General features: G+C 44.1%; 1 protein-coding gene across 4 annotated transcripts in view; it reads right to left on the bottom strand.

Moving 5' to 3' along the window:
* The window catches only part of atp6v1h (ATPase H+ transporting V1 subunit H), a 156,942-nt gene extending 145,208 nt beyond the window's left edge, over positions 1 to 11,734 (bottom strand). The window contains exons 1-2 of one of the 4 annotated variants that reach the window (XM_078540520.1): positions 11,674 to 11,734; positions 6,779 to 6,906 (exon numbers count right to left, since the gene is read on the bottom strand). In XM_078540520.1, coding sequence (XP_078396646.1) covers positions 6,779 to 6,882 — 104 coding nt within the window. In that variant the 5' untranslated portion in view covers positions 6,883 to 6,906; positions 11,674 to 11,734. Of the gene's footprint in view, positions 1 to 6,778; positions 6,907 to 10,619; positions 11,619 to 11,673 lie in introns of those variants that run through there. The other 3 variants (XM_078540521.1, XM_078540522.1, XM_078540523.1) reach the window with 3 other exon arrangements.
* Positions 11,735 to 17,661: the final 5,927 nt, after the last annotated feature.

The following is a 17,661-nucleotide window of genomic DNA, read 5'->3' as shown; positions in this document are numbered from 1 at the left end:
CAATGCTCTGGCTTACCACCAATCTTTGCCACATTGTACATTTTTTCTTTCAATTTGATACTGTCCTTAACTTCCTTGGTTAACCACGGTTGGTTTATCCCCTTCCTTGAATCCTTCTTCCTCACTGGGATATATCTTTGTTGAGAATCATGAACTATTTTCTTAAATGTCTTCCATTGTTCATCAACCGTCTTTTCTGCCAAACTGCTTTCCCAGTCCACTCCAGCCAACTCTGCCCTCATTCCATTGTAATTACCCTATTTAAGTTGTTTCCGTCCCAAGTTTCTCACTCTCAAACTGAATGCTAAATTCTACCATATTATGGTCACTGTTTCCTAGGGGATCTTTTACTCTAAGATCATTTATTAAACCTGCCTCATTACGCATTGCCAGATCCAAAATAGCCTGATCACTTGTTGGATCCACAACATATTGTTCTAGTACTGGTGCCAGTGCCCCATGAACTGAAACCCATTCCTCCCACACATCTGAGCCACGCATTTAACTCCATGACTTTATTTACCCTATGCCAGTTTGCCTGTGGCTCAGATAGCAACCCCAAGATTATTACCTTGGAAGTTCTGCTGTTTAATTTAGTTCCTAACTGTTCAAATTCTTTCAGCAGAACCTCCTTTCTAGTCCTATCAATTTCATTGGTACCAACATGGACGACGACAACTGGATCCCTCTCCTCCCACTCCCAAGTTCCTCTCCAGCCCGGAGATGTCCTTAACCCTGGCACCAGGCAGGCAACACAGCCTTCGGGACTCACGCCCATGGCTGTAGAGAACAGTATCTATCTCCATAATTATACTGTCCCCTACCACTACTACGCTCCCATTTCCTCCCCCTGCTTGAATGGCTCCCTGTACCACGGTGCTGTGGTCAGTTCACTCATCCTCCCTGCATTCTCCACTCTCATCCACACAGCTTGCAAGGACATTGTAGCTGTTGGACAGTTGCAGGGGCCGAGGCTCCTCGGACACTACCCCCCGGGTCCCCATACCTGCTTCACCTGCAGTCACACCCTCCAGTCCCTGATCACGGACCAAATTTAAATGACCTAATCTGAGAGGCGTGACCACCTCCTGGAGCAGTGTCCAGGTAGCTTTCCCCTCCCTGATGTGGCACAATGTCTGCAGCTCGGACTCCAGCTCCTTAACTCGGATCCAAAGTTCCTCAAGCTGCAAACACTTGGTACAGATGTGTTCGTTCTGGATCATCTTGGTGTCCAGCAGCTCCTACATGCTGTAGCAGCAACATCCTGCCATCGCATTTTATTCAATTTATTAATTACTCTAGTATCCCTACTCTTTACACTTTATAATTTTTTTTTTATATACACACCAGCAGCAATCTTATACTTAAACTATCTTTAAGAAAAAGAGGAAAAAAAGCCTAGAGATCTAAATGCAAACTAAGGACCTTACTTTTACTTTAAAGAGTAGAAATACTCACCAATCAGCTGCTCTCTGCGCTCTTTTCCCTCTCATGCACTTTAATGGTCTCACGCTCTCCCTGTAAATGACCACGCTGCTTCTCTCACACGCTCTCCCTGTAAATGACCACGCTGCTTCCCTCACACGCTCTCCCTGTAAATGACCACGCTGCTTCTCTCACACGCTCTCCCTGTAAATGACCACGCTGCTTCTCTCACACGCTCTCCCTGTAAATGACCACGCTGCTTCTCTCACACGCTCTCCCTGTAAATGACCACGCTGCTTCTCTCACACGCTCTCCCTGTAAATGACCACGCTGCTTCTCTCACACACTCTCCCTGTAAATGACCACGCTGCTTCTCTCACACGCTCTCCCTGTAAATGACCACGCTGCTTCTCTCACACGCTCTCCCTGTAAATGACCACGCTGCTTCTCTCACACGCTCTCCCTGTAAATGACCATGCTGCTTCTCACACACGCTCTCCCTGTAAATGACCACTCTGCTTCTCTCACACGCTCTCCCTGTAAATGATCACGCTGCTTCTCTCACATGCTCTCCCTGTAAATGGCCATGCAGGGAACAAAAACAGAATTACCTGGAAAAACTCAGCAGGTCTGGCAGCATCGGTGGAGAAGAAATCAGTTAACGTTTCGAGTCTTCATGACCCTTCGGCAGAACTGAGTATAGTTAGGGGAAAGGTGAAATATAAGCTGGTCTAAGGTGGGGGGGCGGGGGGAGAGAGAAGTTGAGGGTGTGGTGATTGTGGAGATAAGCAAGCAGTGATAGGAGCAGATAATCAAAAGATGTCACAGACAAAAGGATCAAAGAGGTGTTGAAGGTGGTGATATTGTCTAAGAAAAGTGCTAATTAAGAATGGAAGACAGGATACTCGAGGTACAGCTCTAGTGGGGGTGGGGTGGAAAGACTAACAAAGTTTTAGTTTTAGATTTAAAAATAATGGAAATAGGTGGGAAAAGAAGAATCTATATAAATTATTGAAAAAAAAGGGAGGGGGGAGAAACGGGGTGGGGATGGGGGGAGGGGGAGTTTAAGATCTAAAGTTGTTGAATTCAATATTCAGCCCGGAAGGCTGTAAAGTGCCTAGTCGGAAGATGAGGTGCTGTTCCTCCAGTTTGCGTTGGGCTTCACTGGAACAATGCAGCAAGCCAAGGACAGACATGTGGGCAAGAGAACAGGGTGGAGTGTTAAAATGCCAAGCGACAGGGAGGTTTGGGTCTTTCTTGCGGACAGACCGCAGGTGTTCTGCAAAGCGGTCGCCCAGTTTGCGTTTGGTCTCTCCAATGTAGAGGAGACCACATTGGGAGCAACGAATGCAGTAGACTAAGTTAGGGGAAATGCAAGTGAAATGCTGCTTCACTTGAAAGGAGTGTTTGGGCCCTTGGACAGTGAGGAGAGAGGAAGGGAAGGGGCAGGTGTTGCATCTTCTGCGTGGGCATGGGGAGGTGCCATAGGTGGGGGTTGAGGAGTAGGGGGTGATGGAGGAGTGGACCAGGGTGTCCCGGGAACACGCAGTTACATATCACTCTCCGCAAAACTACAAGTCTCATTGCAAATGGCTCACAGTTGCTCCCAGCTTTCAGTGGCTTGCTTCCTTTCTGCTTTCCCAGCTGGGTAACTTCTAACCCCAGAACTGTCTCCACTGAGGGTTACACTGTAGATTTATTTGATTAGCTGCAGGCTATGCAAATTTCCCAGCCTCTTTTTACTCCTCAAACCCCTTCTTCCAGTCTTCAAACTGAGCATGAGCTCCACCCGTATCCTGCCTGGTGAACGACAGAGTCAGCATTTTCCCTGCTTAAGGTGCAGGCCTGGCTAACGCTATCATTTTTCTACTCTCTACCTCAGTCAGCTGCAGGCCACATGGGACCAAACTGCAACTGCCTGCTGTCTGTAACCAGGTCTCAAAAAGGTCTTCCTCTATCCTATCTTCTCCATGGCAACAAGATTCACATCAGCTTGTATCCAAGTAGAAATGCTAATCAGTTATCTTTGATCACAACTGCCTTTCATCTTAGAATTAAAGGGGATAGGTCTCAGTACAACTGTTTACAACTCAATATCGATACCATCTTTCTGGGACTTCAGATGTAGGCTTTACTCATTGTAGATTTAGGAACTGCTGTCATTGTCCCCCAAATATAAATATCTTGCACTTCCCTCTCAACAGGACAACAGCCTTCGTCTGATCTCTAACAATTTAGACTGCCCAGGCTTACTGCCAAGCAGATTCCAACATGTCACAACGCTGTTTTCATTTACCCTAAATTTAAAGATACACCCCAAACTATAACACTCTTACAAACCAAAAGGTACAGCCTTAAAACATAACTTTACAAACATCAGAATTGTAACAACAATTTCTCTCTCACTCTCTCGCTGTAAATGACCACACAGGGTAGGTCTCAGTACAACTACAAAAGGATACGGAAAGCTCGGCCTTTTTTTGGTAATGGTTAAGTTTGTTACAAAATGTCCCAAATTTTACAATGCCTAAAGTGGCAACATGTTCAACATTTGTCCTTACTGGACATCAGAAAGGCCCAGCAACTTCCAGAATGTGCACTACCACATAAATTCTGAAGTTGCAGCGTACCAAAAAAAAATGCCACTCCAAAGGGCTTACTACTTCTAATGGCAGGTATGAAAGTGTGAATTTGTTTTACTTGTCCCCTAACGACAAATTATTTAACTTAAATTTCAAACTTGGTACTTCCAGGCATTAGGGGGCCTCCTCACATTGAGGAGGCCCACGCCAGCAAGGATCTTTCACATGTTAAAATGGATTCAAATAAATGATGCAAGAACATTAAACTGACTTTATAAGTGTCTATCATACATTTCCATTTTGGAAATCCCCTTTTAAACAAATTAGATAAATCTTGTTAAAAGGTCAACATGAAGCCTTTTAAAAATCTGAAACTTATGTAAAACCTATGACTTTTCACACAATTTTAGACTTTTTGAAATGTTTCAAAATGTATCACTAAAATGATTTATGGGATTTCAAAATATGAAAATGGCTCTGGTTAAAATTAATTACATTTTTTAAATAAATGTTTAATTTTTTAATTTTGCAAAATGAAAAATGTCACATGAATCTGATTTTCCAATGCTTTTTCACTGGAGCACTGTGGTTTACACAATCTATAACTGTGACTGGCAGCCAAGCCCACAATGTTGCCATTTCCATCTGTATTATAAAGTGCTGCTGGACCTCACTTTTGTCAACACTGGGTCAGGATCCTGCTTACTTAAAGCTGAAATTCTTGAAATGTGGTTCGCAGTACACAGGTACGTAGATTGAATCAATGTCAATAACATGCGCCAAAACTAAACAGCTGACAGCAAATTCTATTGTGAAGGCTGGTGTTGATATTCATCATTAGCAAACTGGATTATGCCAGAGATAAAAAACAAAAAACTGCGGATGCTGGAAATCCAAAACAAAAACAGAAACAGAAATACCTGGAAAAACTCAGCAGGTCTGGTCTGGCAGCTTCTGTTGAAGGGTCAATGAGGACTCGAAACATCAACTGTGCTCTTCTCCGCCGATGCTGCCAGACCTGCTGAGTTTTTCCAGGTATTTCTGTTTCTGTTTTCGTTTTGGATTATGCCAGATATGGCAAGTGCCACAGTTTACATAAACAGGCCTAATGTAGTGTAATAAGAGTGGTTACAGTGGAAATCAACAAAGTCAAGTCTTGTGTGCCCATTTTGCACATAGGATAATTCATCTCACTATAAAACAAATGGAGAATAGAAGCGAAATACTGTGGATGTTAAAACTCTGAAGTAAAAACAGAACATGCTGGATAAATTCGACAGGTCTGGCAGCATCTGCAGAGAGAGAAACAGTTAACATTTCGAGTCAAACACGACATCTTCAGAATCCCGAGTGTCATATTCAACTCGAAATGTTAACTTTTGTTTCTCTCTCTCCAAAGAATCTGCCAGACTTCCTGAGTATTTCCAGCACTGCTCTTAGATGAAAGATTGATGTTCCCAACATGTGCACTATGGAATAAAAGGGAAAAAAGGTAACATCCATCTACTTTCACCTCCCAGTAAACCAAAAAATGAGAAGCTACCATGATCACTTTCTGGTCAACACAATGGAGGGAGTTACTACAACTGAGGAAAAATCAATGAAGTGTCTGTTGCGAGCTTTGTGTAAAAAGAAAACAGAATACAAACACTTCAGGTTGAATAACTTTGGAAAGAACAAGTAAATATTTCCAAGCAAATAAACAACCTTAGAGCCAACTTTACAATGTCTAATGCTGAAATAAGTTAACATACACAAGTAGCTGCATCCTAAAAGCTTCTTTCCTCAGAACTTTACCCAGCCATCAATACATTACAGAAGTGATGACAAATGTTGTTTCTCAATAAAGAGATGAAGTGTTCCCTATGCCAAATAAGATAAAAATGACCACAAATCATACAAACTGCTATACATCAGAGATCAACTTTGGAATTCATATTTTTTGTGGGTTATTATTGGGTTTAAAAGTTTAGTGAATATGTAGTATTTTGCTCTCCACACCCTCCTCAAATATCCAACTTTACCCCAAAACAAAAATTAACTAGTTTGACAGGTGAACATTGAACCCTTACTAATGTACACTATATTTGAAGTCCAGACATATTTATGTTTTTTTAAGTTCATTCATGGGATGTGGGTAGCGTTAGCCAGGCCAGCATTTATTGCCCATCCCTAAGTGCCCTTGAGAAGGTAGTGACGAGCTGCCTTCTTGAACCGCTGCAGTCCATGTGGTGTAGGTACACCCACAGTGCTGTTAGAGAGGGAGTTTCAGGGTTTTGACTGAGCGACAGTGAAGGAATGGTGATAGGTTTCCAAGTCAGGATGGTGAGTGGCTTGGAGGGGAACTTCTAGGTGGTGGCTTTCCCATGTGCCTGCTGCCCTTGTCCTTCTAGATGGTAGCAATCCTGGGTTTGGAAGGTTCCAAGGAGCCTTGGTGAGTTCTTGCAGTGCATTGTGTAGATGATAACCACTGACGAACTGTGGCAGCAGTGTGTAAGGGAGTGAATGTTTGTGCAGGGGGTGCCAATCAAGCGGACTGCTTTATCCTTTGTTTAATGTAACTTGTATTGCATGCTTAACACATTAAAACATGCCAAGGTTCTTCACAAAGTTGGACCAGACCCAAGCAGGACCGGACAGAAGAGAAAAAAAGTCAAATAAGTAGGTTTTCAGGAGATTTGGTAAGACATGGAATGATACAACAGAAGACTCTGCCATCAACGGTGGACATTTCTAGGATCAATAGAATTAAACGATTTAGTTATACTCACTGAAGGTAAGATTGCCAGTTGACCTTATTTGCTCGAACTTCCGCAGCCTTTGCAGCGATAATATTAGTAGGAACAGCAGCATCCACAGCACCTCTGATGTCCATCTTGCTCGAAGCTGGATGCTTTCACTAGAGATAAAAAAGTGTTGAACAATTTCACCAAAAGAGCAATTTGATTCTCCAGGTCACCATCCAGCATGGCAACTGGTTGCTGGCAACATATTCCCAATTGTGCTCATCTCTGTCCTCCCAGTACTGCAATCTACTCTATCTCATTACTTAGTTAAAATCTGCAAGAGGGGAAATTAAAATATCATGGTCAACATTTATGAAATCATTCTATAAACCTATAAGCTATAAAAGTAGAATCCTTTATACTGAAGAAAATAGGTAAGAATGCTCATATTTTGATTCAAATTCACAGCAAAAGCAAAGCATCAGTGATGAGGCTGTTTAAATTATTTACTTTAACCTCAACAACCTGTTAGATAATTTTAAGATCACAAACAGCACTAAGGGGTACTATGACAGCAGTGAGGTGTTCTATTTTATATATTTCAGTTCTTTATGAGTACAGTAATTGATTCAAAGTAATTTTAAATATTCCAAATCACTTAAAAGTTCAGAAAAATAATTTGCAATTACATTAGTAAATGGTACACCAATAACTGAAAGGAGACAATGGTGTCATAAAAGTCAATTACACCACGCCAGCCCCCAACTCCCAAAGTACAAATATTAATACAGGTCACCCAATATTTGAATTAGCTCCACTGTTTGAACATGCACTGAAACCAGCCTGCAAATTAATATGATGCACTATCAATTTAAAAGGATAACAACTGATTTTAAAATCTGCTGCTCTACCCAGCAAGGATTCAAAGTTGCACTTGTCCTTTGTCTCATTCATACCAGTAACTATCCTTCTAGGGTGAACAAGCTGGATCTCTGAAATCAAACTGGCTCCAAAACAATGCTGGATGATTGGGACAGTGTCAACCAGCCTCCAATTATCCAAGGCATTGTTGATAATAAACTAGCCAATAATTAATAGGCCCTACAGGAACAGGCCTAGCATTGAGCACAGAGATTCTTCCTACTCCACTTCATATAATCCTGCACACCAATGTCTGAACAGGAAAGGTGGTCCTAGCAGGAAGTTCGGTTCTCCATGTTCCTTCATCAAGAGTTTAGACAGGTGTTAGTTAAACAAAATCTATTCTATTAATCGATTTTTTCCCCTAAATCAAATGGGCAATAATTACTGTTAGATCTGCATGCATGGTTTTTATACCTTTCCAAAACTGAAGGTATGACTTATCCATCATCACCGTGGTTTCACCATTAAACCAACAACTAAGGTTTTGGGTGCGATTTCTGCACCACTGCTGGATTTTAAACACAAGCATCACAAATATAAAACATTTTCTACTCTCAAATTTGTTCACTTAGTCTTATTCACACATACAATACTATTCAGAAAGTAAAGCTTGTTACACTGGTGTAGATTACTGTCAACTTTACTGTAACAACAGTAAGACATTTTAACAATCTTTTACTGAAGGATGCCTTTTAATCTACCAAATTTCAATACAATGCTCATCTTATGCAGAATGATTTTAATTAAGTAGTTTCAGGTAAAAAATGAAGTTTTTAAAAACTAGCATTTTAATAATAAGCTCAAAATGAAATGAAACAGAAATTAGTTCCTTTGCTATGAACACTTGTAGCTTGAAAACTGGATCACTCCTAACATGATCTCAGTAGCAACAGCCTTTGTTGACACAGACTGCAGTTTTCCCCTTTTCCACTCTTAAATGGTAAATGGCATTTGGAACATCGGTGCATAAAAGTTTGGATCTCAGAAATTACAAGAGCTTTGCATAACGGAAAGAGCATTTATGAATACATGTCATTTAGCACTGTCAAATGAAGTTAAGTAAATTAGTGAAGGACCCATGGGACAAAAATCAAATCATACAACTTGCACGGAGGCTCCTTCCAATAGTGCTGTCGCAAGATTTTCAGTAATTGAATATCAGGAATGTAAATTTTTCATATGCCCAATGGAACTATAAAAGCAACCATCAGTACAATTAGATTGAGGTTTAGGCACTAGTGAAATGAACTGATGGCACTGCCACAGCAAACTGAAGTGATGAATTGAGCATCTTAAATGTCATGTGCTGTACAAAAGTGATTTTTCCCCGAAAGCATACAGCTCACCACCACCTTCTCAAGGGCAATTAGAGCTGGGCAATAAATGCTCGGATAGCCAGCAATGCCCACACCCCATGAAGGAATACAAAAGGAAATTATGTCAAATTCATAAAAGACACTGGTGACATTAGTGTTGCCCAACAGAAATTGCTGGCTAGCCAGAAGTGTGGCTACAGCAACCTGCACTAATTTTAGTCAAAAACGCCTCAAGCAAAATACAGCTAAACATTCTTGACAATGTGCACATTTACTTAAGTGTGTCAGCTTTTGCTCAGTTGGTGGCACTCATTGGAGTCAGGTTTGTGTGTTCAAGTCCCACTCCAGGGCTTCAGCACAAAAAAAAGTCAAGACCAGCACATCAGTGCAGTACTGAGGGTGGATTGCACTGTTGGAGGTGCCATCTTTTGGATGAGACACTAAACCAAAATCTTATACTCCCTCAAGATGATATAAAAGACGCCACAGCATGACAAGAGTACGGGAGGCATCCCAAAGTCCTAGCCAACATTAATCCCTCCAGCAAAATCACTAGAACAGACTATCTGGTTATTATCACATTGTTGTTTATGGGAGCTATGAGAGGCTGAGGTGGACAGATCTTTAATCAGTAAGGGAATCAAGGGCTATGGGGAACAGGCAGGAGAGTGGAATTGAAGATTATCAGATCAGCCACGATCTCATTGAATGACAGAGCGGACTCAATGGGCCAAATGGCCTACTTCTGCTCCTGTGTCTTATGGTTGAATGCCAATTAGCTACAAGCATTCTGACATTACAACAGTGACTGCATTTCCAAAGATAATCATTGACTGTAAAGCATTTTGGAATGTTTTGTGGCCACTAAAAGTTGCTGTATAAATTTAAGTCTTTCTGTGCCACTATTTAGCGCAAAACTTTCCAGTCTCTTTTACCAAAGTTTGGAACTGTGGCATGAATTGATCTGGACCAGCACATCTTCATGCAGTTCTAGGTTTTTGCCTAGCAGTTGCAAGCAGTGCTCTGACTTCTGAGAATATTGATTTGCACAATGACCCATCCCTGAGCTCCATCCAGAGTATTACTGGGCAATGTTTACTCTTTGCCATCACATGCCCTGCTGGAGATGCTCACTATTGGTTGGGCTTGCTTTCTTCTGCTGTCCTGAAACAATTATTGTGGTTGATTGAACTGACCATGATGAATGTTCACCGTGCTCTACAACATTGCTGGGGTTCCCATGATTCTGAAGTCTAGTGTTTACCTTAATATTGCACTCTGCTTTTGCAAATAACCAGTAACCAGAAGCCAAGGAAATAAAACACAGAAGAATCAAAAAACACACTGCTTTTGCTCGTACAATTTTACCAACAAATGCACAAAAAGGGTAAAGTGCACAAGCATACAAAGTATCAAAATCACATGCCCAACTAGGGTGTCCATTTAATAATCTAAATTGTAATTGGCCACATCTGGACTTGCAACGTACCGCACATGGCTCGTGGCTACTGGACAACACGGGGTTAGGCCACATTTGAAGTACTGTGTGCAATTCTAAGCATCCCACTATAAGAAGGACGCCAAAGCTCCTAAAACGGTACCAAGAATGAGCTGCGAAGGCTGGAAATGAGCAAATTAAATTTTACCTAATCTTTCAGTTTATGTTTCCTTGCTGGTGGACTACAGTAACTCCTGGAAGACTTCTGGCACTAGGATCATTTCTCCGTGCTGGATAGAATCAGCCCTACTTCAGAGAATTAAAGATACTGCTGACCTTGTGCAAGAAATTAGGAAGCACTGTTGTCAAAACACCATTAGGCCTTTGAGCTCAACAGAAGGTGGGTTTGAGCGAGTTGTGAGGAGTGGCGTCTCAGAAAAGAGCTCAGCGGGTACCAGCCTGAACTGGTGCTGCCAAGGGGAGCAGGAAAGAGATGGGGCACGAGCGGGTATAGGCACTGACAAGGGGGGGAAAGGAAGTGGGGCCCGGGCGGGTACAGACAATGACTGGGGGCGCTGCTCCTCGCCGTATCGTTAATAATACGCAATGGGGAAAATGGAGAGAAACCCACACGGTATGACGGGGTTGCCTGACATCCAGATCCAGTCACACTGAGTGCTGCCAGCAGCATCAGCACCTGCCGGGGCCGCTCCACCACCAGAATCGGGGACGGGATCCATTCGGGGGAACCTCCTCAACATGGCCGGGACTACGGGCATGGGTTCCAAGCCAAGCGGGCAGCGACAGTTCCCCCATCCCCACGGCAGGCTCGAGCGGGCAGCGACAGTTCCCCCATCCCCACGGCAGGCTCGAGCGGGCAGCGACAGTTCCCCACCCCCACGGCAGGCTCGAGCGGGCAGCGACAGTTCCCCCATCCCCACGGCAGGCTCGAGCGGACAGCGACAGTTCCCCACCCCCACGGCAGGCTCGAGCGGGCAACGACAGTTCCCCACCCCCACGGCAGGCTCGAGCGGGCAGCGACAGTTCCCCACCCCCACGGCAGGCTCGAGCGGGCAGCGACAGTTCCCCACCCCCACGGCAGGCTCGAGCAGGCAGCGACAGTTCCCCACCCCCACGGCAGGCTCGAGCGGGCAGCGACAGTTCCCCACACCCACGGCAGGCTCGAGCGGACGGCGACGGTTCCCCCCTCCCCCCGAAGCTCGAGCGGGCAGCAGCGATTTCCCACCCCCTCAGAATCTTACCTCAGAACCTGCGCAGCCTCCGCGTCACCTCTGGAACACTGCAAACACGCGCTATCATGTGACCGCTCATGTGATTCTACAGCTCTTAAAGAGACAGGCGTACGCTGACTCGCGGCTGGCTCTGTGCAGACTGAAATTCAGCTCAGCAGCATTTCTCAAGTCATCTACCTGCTCACAGATTCACTCATTTCATAGGGATGCCACATTCTACCAATCCAAAACCAATGTGGTCAGAAGTCGAGGTGGTAGCTGATAATTGAAAAAAAATAGACATCCAAAGATTCCGGTTTTAGATAGGATGGTGGCTCGCGTTGATGCTGAATAGCATCGTACAACCATTCTCTTTATAGACGTGTATTGTTATAATATGCCTTTGAGGGATAGCAGCCTGACATCATGTAATGCAATGCAGTCTTATTTTCACATTTGCTTTTGAGTGGAGTGAGCACTCTCACAGCTCTGCTTTTTTAATTCATTCATGGGATGTGGGCATCGCTGGCTAAGTCAGCATTTATTGCCCATCCCTAATTGCCCTTGAGAAGGCGGTGATGAGCTGCCATCTTGAACCGCTGCAGCCCATGTGGTGTAAGTACACCCTCAGTGCCGTGAGGGAGGGAGTCCCAAGGTTTTGATCCAGTGATAGTGAAGGAACGGCGATATATTTCCAAGTCAGGATGGTATGTAGCTTGGAGGGGAACTTCCAGGTGGTGGTGTTCCCATGTGTCTGTTGCCCTTACCCTTCTAGATGGTAGTGGTCGTGGGTTTGGAAGGTGCTGTCAAAGCAGCCTTGGTGAGTTCCTGCAGTGCATCTTGTAGATGGTACATGCTGCTGCCACAATGTGTCGATGGTGGAAGGAGTGAATGTTTGTAGAACTGGTGCTAATCAAGTGGACTGCTTTGTCCTGGATAGTGTCAAGCTTCTTGAATGTTGTTGGAGCTACACTCATCCAGGCAAGTGGAGAGTATTCTATCAGACTCCTGACTTGTGCCTTGTAGATGATGGACATGCTCTGGGGAGTCAGTAGATGAGTTACTCGTGCAGGATTCCGAGCCTCTGACGTGCTCTTGTAGGTGCAGTATTTATATGGCTAGTCCAGGTCAGTTTCTGGTCAATGGTAACCCCCAGTATGTTGATAGTGGAGGATTCGGCGATGGTAATGCCATTAAATGTCAAGGGGCAATGGTTAGATTCTCTTGTTAGAGATGGTCATTGCCTGGCACGAATGTTACTTGCCATTTGAAAACCCAAACCTAGATATTGTCCAGGTCTTGCTGCATTTGGACATGGACTGCTTCAGTATCTGAGGAGTCACAAATGTGGCTGAACATTGTGCAATCATCAGCGAACATCCCCATTTCTGACCTTATGATGTATGGAAGATCATTGATGAAGCAGCTGAAGATGGTTGGGTCAAGGACACTACCCTGAGGAGCTCCTGCAGTGATGTCCTGGACCTGAGATGATTAACTTCCAACAACCACATCCTCTGTGCTAGTTATGACTCCAACCATTGGAGAGTTTTCCCCCTGATTCCCATTGACTCCAGTTTTGCTAAGGCTCTTTGATGCCACACTCAGTCAAATGCTGCCTTGATGTCAAGGGCAGCCACTCTCACCTCACCTCTGGAGTTCAGCTCTTTTGTTCATTTTTTAACCAAGGCTGTAATGAGGCCAGGAGTTGAGTGGCCCTGGGGGTACCGAAACTGAGCATCAGTGAGCAGGTTATTGCTAAGCAAGCGCCGCTTGATAGCACTGTTGATGACCCCTTCCCTCATTATACTTATGATTGACAGTAGACTGATGGGGTGATAATTGACCTCGTTGGATTTGCCCTGCTTTTTGTGTATAAGACAATTTTCCACATAGCCAGGTAGATGCCAGTGTTGTAGTGTACTGGAACAGCTTGGCTAGGGGTGCAGAAAGTTCTGGATGTCTGGAAGTTCTGATGTCTTAAAGATTTCTACCTATGTATATCCACTCACAGAATCACAGTGCAAAAGAGGCCCTTCGGCCCAATGAGTCTGCACCGACACGTGAGAAACACCTGACCTACCAACTTAATCCCATTTACCAGCACTTGGCCCATAGCCTTGAATGTTATGACATACCAAGTGCTCATCCAGGTACTTTTTAAAGGATGTGAGGCAACCCGCCTCCACCACCCTCCCAGGCAGTGCATTCCAAACCATCACCACCCTCTGGGTAAAAAAGTGTTGCAGCACATCCCCCCTAAACCTCCTGCCCCTCACCTTGGACTTATGCCCCCTTGTGACTGACCCTTCAACTAAGGGGAACAGCTGCTCCCTATCCACCCTGCCCATGCCCCTCATAATCTTGTTCACCTCAATCAGGTCGCCCCTCAGTCTTCTCTGCTCCAATGAAAACAACCCAAGTCTATCCAATCTCTCTTCATAACTTAAATGTTTCATCCCAGGCAACATCCTGTTGAATCTCCTCTGCACCCCCTCCAGTGCAATCATATCCTTCCTGTAATGTGGCGACCAGAACTGCACACAGTACTCCAGCTGTGGCCTCACTAAGGTTCTATACAACTCCAACATGACCTGCCCACTTTTGTAATCTATGCCTCAATTGATAAAGTCAAGTGTCCCATGTGCCTTTTTCACCACCCCACTAACATGCCCCTCTGCCTTCAGAGATCTATGGACACATACACCAAGGTCTCTTTGTTCCTCAGAACTTCCTAGTGTCATGTCGTTCATTGAATACTTCCTTGTCAAATTACTCCTTCCAAAGTGTATCACCTCACACTTTTCAGGGTTAAATTCCACATGCCACTTATCTGCCCATTTGACCATCCCGTCTATATCTTCCTGTAACCCAAGACACTCAACCTCACTGTTAACCACCCGGCCAATCTTTGTGTCATCCGCAAACTTACTAATCCTACCCCCCACATAGTCATCTATGTCGTTTATATAAACGGCAAATAATAGGGGACTGAGCACAGATCCCTGTAGTACGCCACTGGACATGGGCTTCTAGTCACTAAAGCATCATTCTGTCATCACCCTCTGCCTCCTACGACTAAGCCAATTTTGAATCCACCTTATCAAATTACCCTGTATCCCATGTGCATTTGCCTTCTTTATAAGTCTCCCATGTGGGACCTTGTCAAAGGCTTTGCTGAAATCCATATAAACTACATCAACTGCACTACCCTCATCTACACACCTGGTCACCTCCTCAAAAAATTCAATCAGATTTGCTAGGCATGACCTCCCTCTGACAAAGCCATGCTGACTATCCCTGATCAAACTTTGCCTCTCCAAGTGGAGATAGATACACTCCTTCAGAACTTTCTCCAATAGTTTCCCTACCACTGACGTGAGACTCACTGGCCTGTAGTCCCTGGCTTAGCTCTACATCCCTTCTTAAATAGCAGAACCACATTAGCTGTTCCCCAGTCCTCTGGCACCTCCCCCGTGGCCAGAGAGGAATTAAAAATTTGGGTCAGAGCCCCTGCGATCTCCTCCCTTGCCTCCCTCAGCAGTCTGGGACACAACCCATCTGGACCTGGAGATTTCTCCACTTTTAAGCCTGCCAATACCTCCAATACCTTGTCACTCCCTATATCAATTTTCTTAAGAACCTCCCCGTCTCTCTCCCCGAGTTTGATACCTTCTTCGTCATTCTCTTGGGTGAAGACGGATGTGAAGTATTCATTCAACACTCTAGCGATGTCCTCTGGCTTCACCCATAGATTGCCTCTTTGGTCCCTTATGGCCCCACTCTTTCCCTGGTTATCCTCTTCCCATTGATATACTTATAGAATATCTGGGACTTTCCCTACTTTTACCAGCCAGAGCTTGCTCATATCCCCTCTTTGCTCTCCTAATTGCTTTCTTAAGCTCCACCCTGCACTTTCTGTACTCCACTAATGCCTCTGCTGATTTGCTTCCCTTGTACCTGCTAAAAGCCTCTCTTTTCCTTCTCATCGTAACCTGAATATCTTTGGTCATCCATGGTTCCCTGGGCTTGTTACTCCTTCCTATCACCCTAGAGGGAACATGTTGAACCTGTACCCTCCCCATTTCCTTTTTGAACACCCCCCACTGTTCCTCTGTAGATTTCCCCACAAGTAGCTGTTCCCAGTCCACCTTGGCCAGATCCTGCCTTATTTTACTAAAATCCACTCTCCCACAATCCAAAACATTTTTTTTGCAACTTGTCTATTTCTTTGTCCATAACAAGCTTAAACTATACCATGTTGTGGTCGCTATCACTAAAATGCTCGCCCACCACCACCTCAGCCACCTGTCCAGCTTCATTCCCCAGAATTAGGTCCAGCACTCTCATGTGCCTAAATAAATGAACACACAATGCGTTTCCCCAAACCTGTATGAGTGATTGTTGCCTTTACATAATTACAACAACATAACATGGTGCTCAGCGGTGGTCAAACAGACTGTCTGGAAGATTAAGTACAGGTACGACATGGTAAACAGCCTTAGGTCGTGCTACATGTCATGAGCCAACCCTCAACATTTTGGTCAGACTGCAATGAAGTTGCAGCATCGGAGAGTGATGGACACACAGCGTGGTGACTGCAAAGAAAACCTTTGAAGACACAATGTTCAAGTAAAGATTGGTAAGCAGACAGACCCCTATAGGTGTGATTGCAGTTCAGTGTGTGGGACAGCACGTAGAGAGGACCAGCACCAGATTAGCTCAGTCAGGACAGGCAAGTGACCAGAGTGAGGGTTGAATCAAAAGTAATAAAAATCAGGCCAGAGAAGGTTGCAATTATAATGGGCAGAGCTTCAGAAAAGTGTGCGAAAACGTCTATAGCAACACTGATCTCAGGTACAATAGGAGAAGGGAAGTCAAAGGGAAACTGTTAAAATGCCCACAAAATTCTCCAGTTTGAATTGAGATGCAGCTGACCCACCACCAAAATTCAAAATGTTTAAACAGCATACAGAGCTATGATTTCTTGATTCAGCTGTGTCTGAACCAGTGAAGCAAATCATAAAAAATTGCCTAGCAATTGGGAATGAAGGTTGAATAGGCTGAACAAATCAGGGTTAACAGTAGAAGAGCTAAAGGACCCCCAAAAGAAATGGACTACATTCAACCTCATTCTGAGTCAGGTTAAATTTCCGTATTCATCAACTACGGTTCATATCATTTCGACAACAGCCTACAGAATCCATAGACCACTTCGTCAGCAGATGCAGAGAAAAAGATACATACTGTGATTTTTCAGATGCCAGAACTAGCAGACAAAATTGTTGAGCTTGTAATTGCATCCACTCCCATGGAAGAATTCTAGCAAGATCCGCTAGACAAGCCCAAAATGTAAAGTATCGAGGAGCTACTCAAGGATGGATGGAAGTACGAAGCAATCCTCGCAGGTTGACGATGCGTACAGGTCAGTTGTACCACCCGAATTGTTAATGCACTCACTAAAACACCTAAACCTAGCAAGACATGTGGAAAATCCTTATCCAGGCCCCCAAATTGTGAGTAAGATCTGATTAGGGACCAATAACTTTTTGTTTAAAGTAGACAAAGTTTGAGATTTAAGACACTTCTTCACTGAAGAAAGCCACAATATTCCACTTTAAAAATAAACTTTAGTATGCAAGGTCAGAAAGATAAAATAATTTACAATATCTATCTTATACTATAACATTCAGGGTTAATATGAGGTACATGTGAATTAACAAGCAAACTGTGGTTGAACACACCACACTGCACAATAAGTGACAGATGCGACCAAAACAGATTCAATTTATTTCTCAACAACCTACCCAGATGTCAATAACACTGTGAGTCAACCTCACTGAAACTTTAGTTTTCTCATGAGGGTTTCCAATCTTGGCCTCTGAAGATCTCGCCTTGGAATTCCCTCCAAAAGTCACTCCAATGACAGCCTACCTTGCAGGGGTTTCAATCTCAGCTTCCAACATTCTATTCCCCTGGATTCCCAAGTACACTCAAACATCAAGTTGCAAGCACAAT

Source organism: Cetorhinus maximus, chromosome 4 (assembly GCF_964194155.1).
Source record: "Cetorhinus maximus chromosome 4, sCetMax3.hap1.1, whole genome shotgun sequence".
Taxonomy (NCBI): Eukaryota; Metazoa; Chordata; class Chondrichthyes; order Lamniformes; family Cetorhinidae; genus Cetorhinus; species Cetorhinus maximus.
This window is presented reverse-complemented; position numbering and strand designations above follow the sequence as displayed.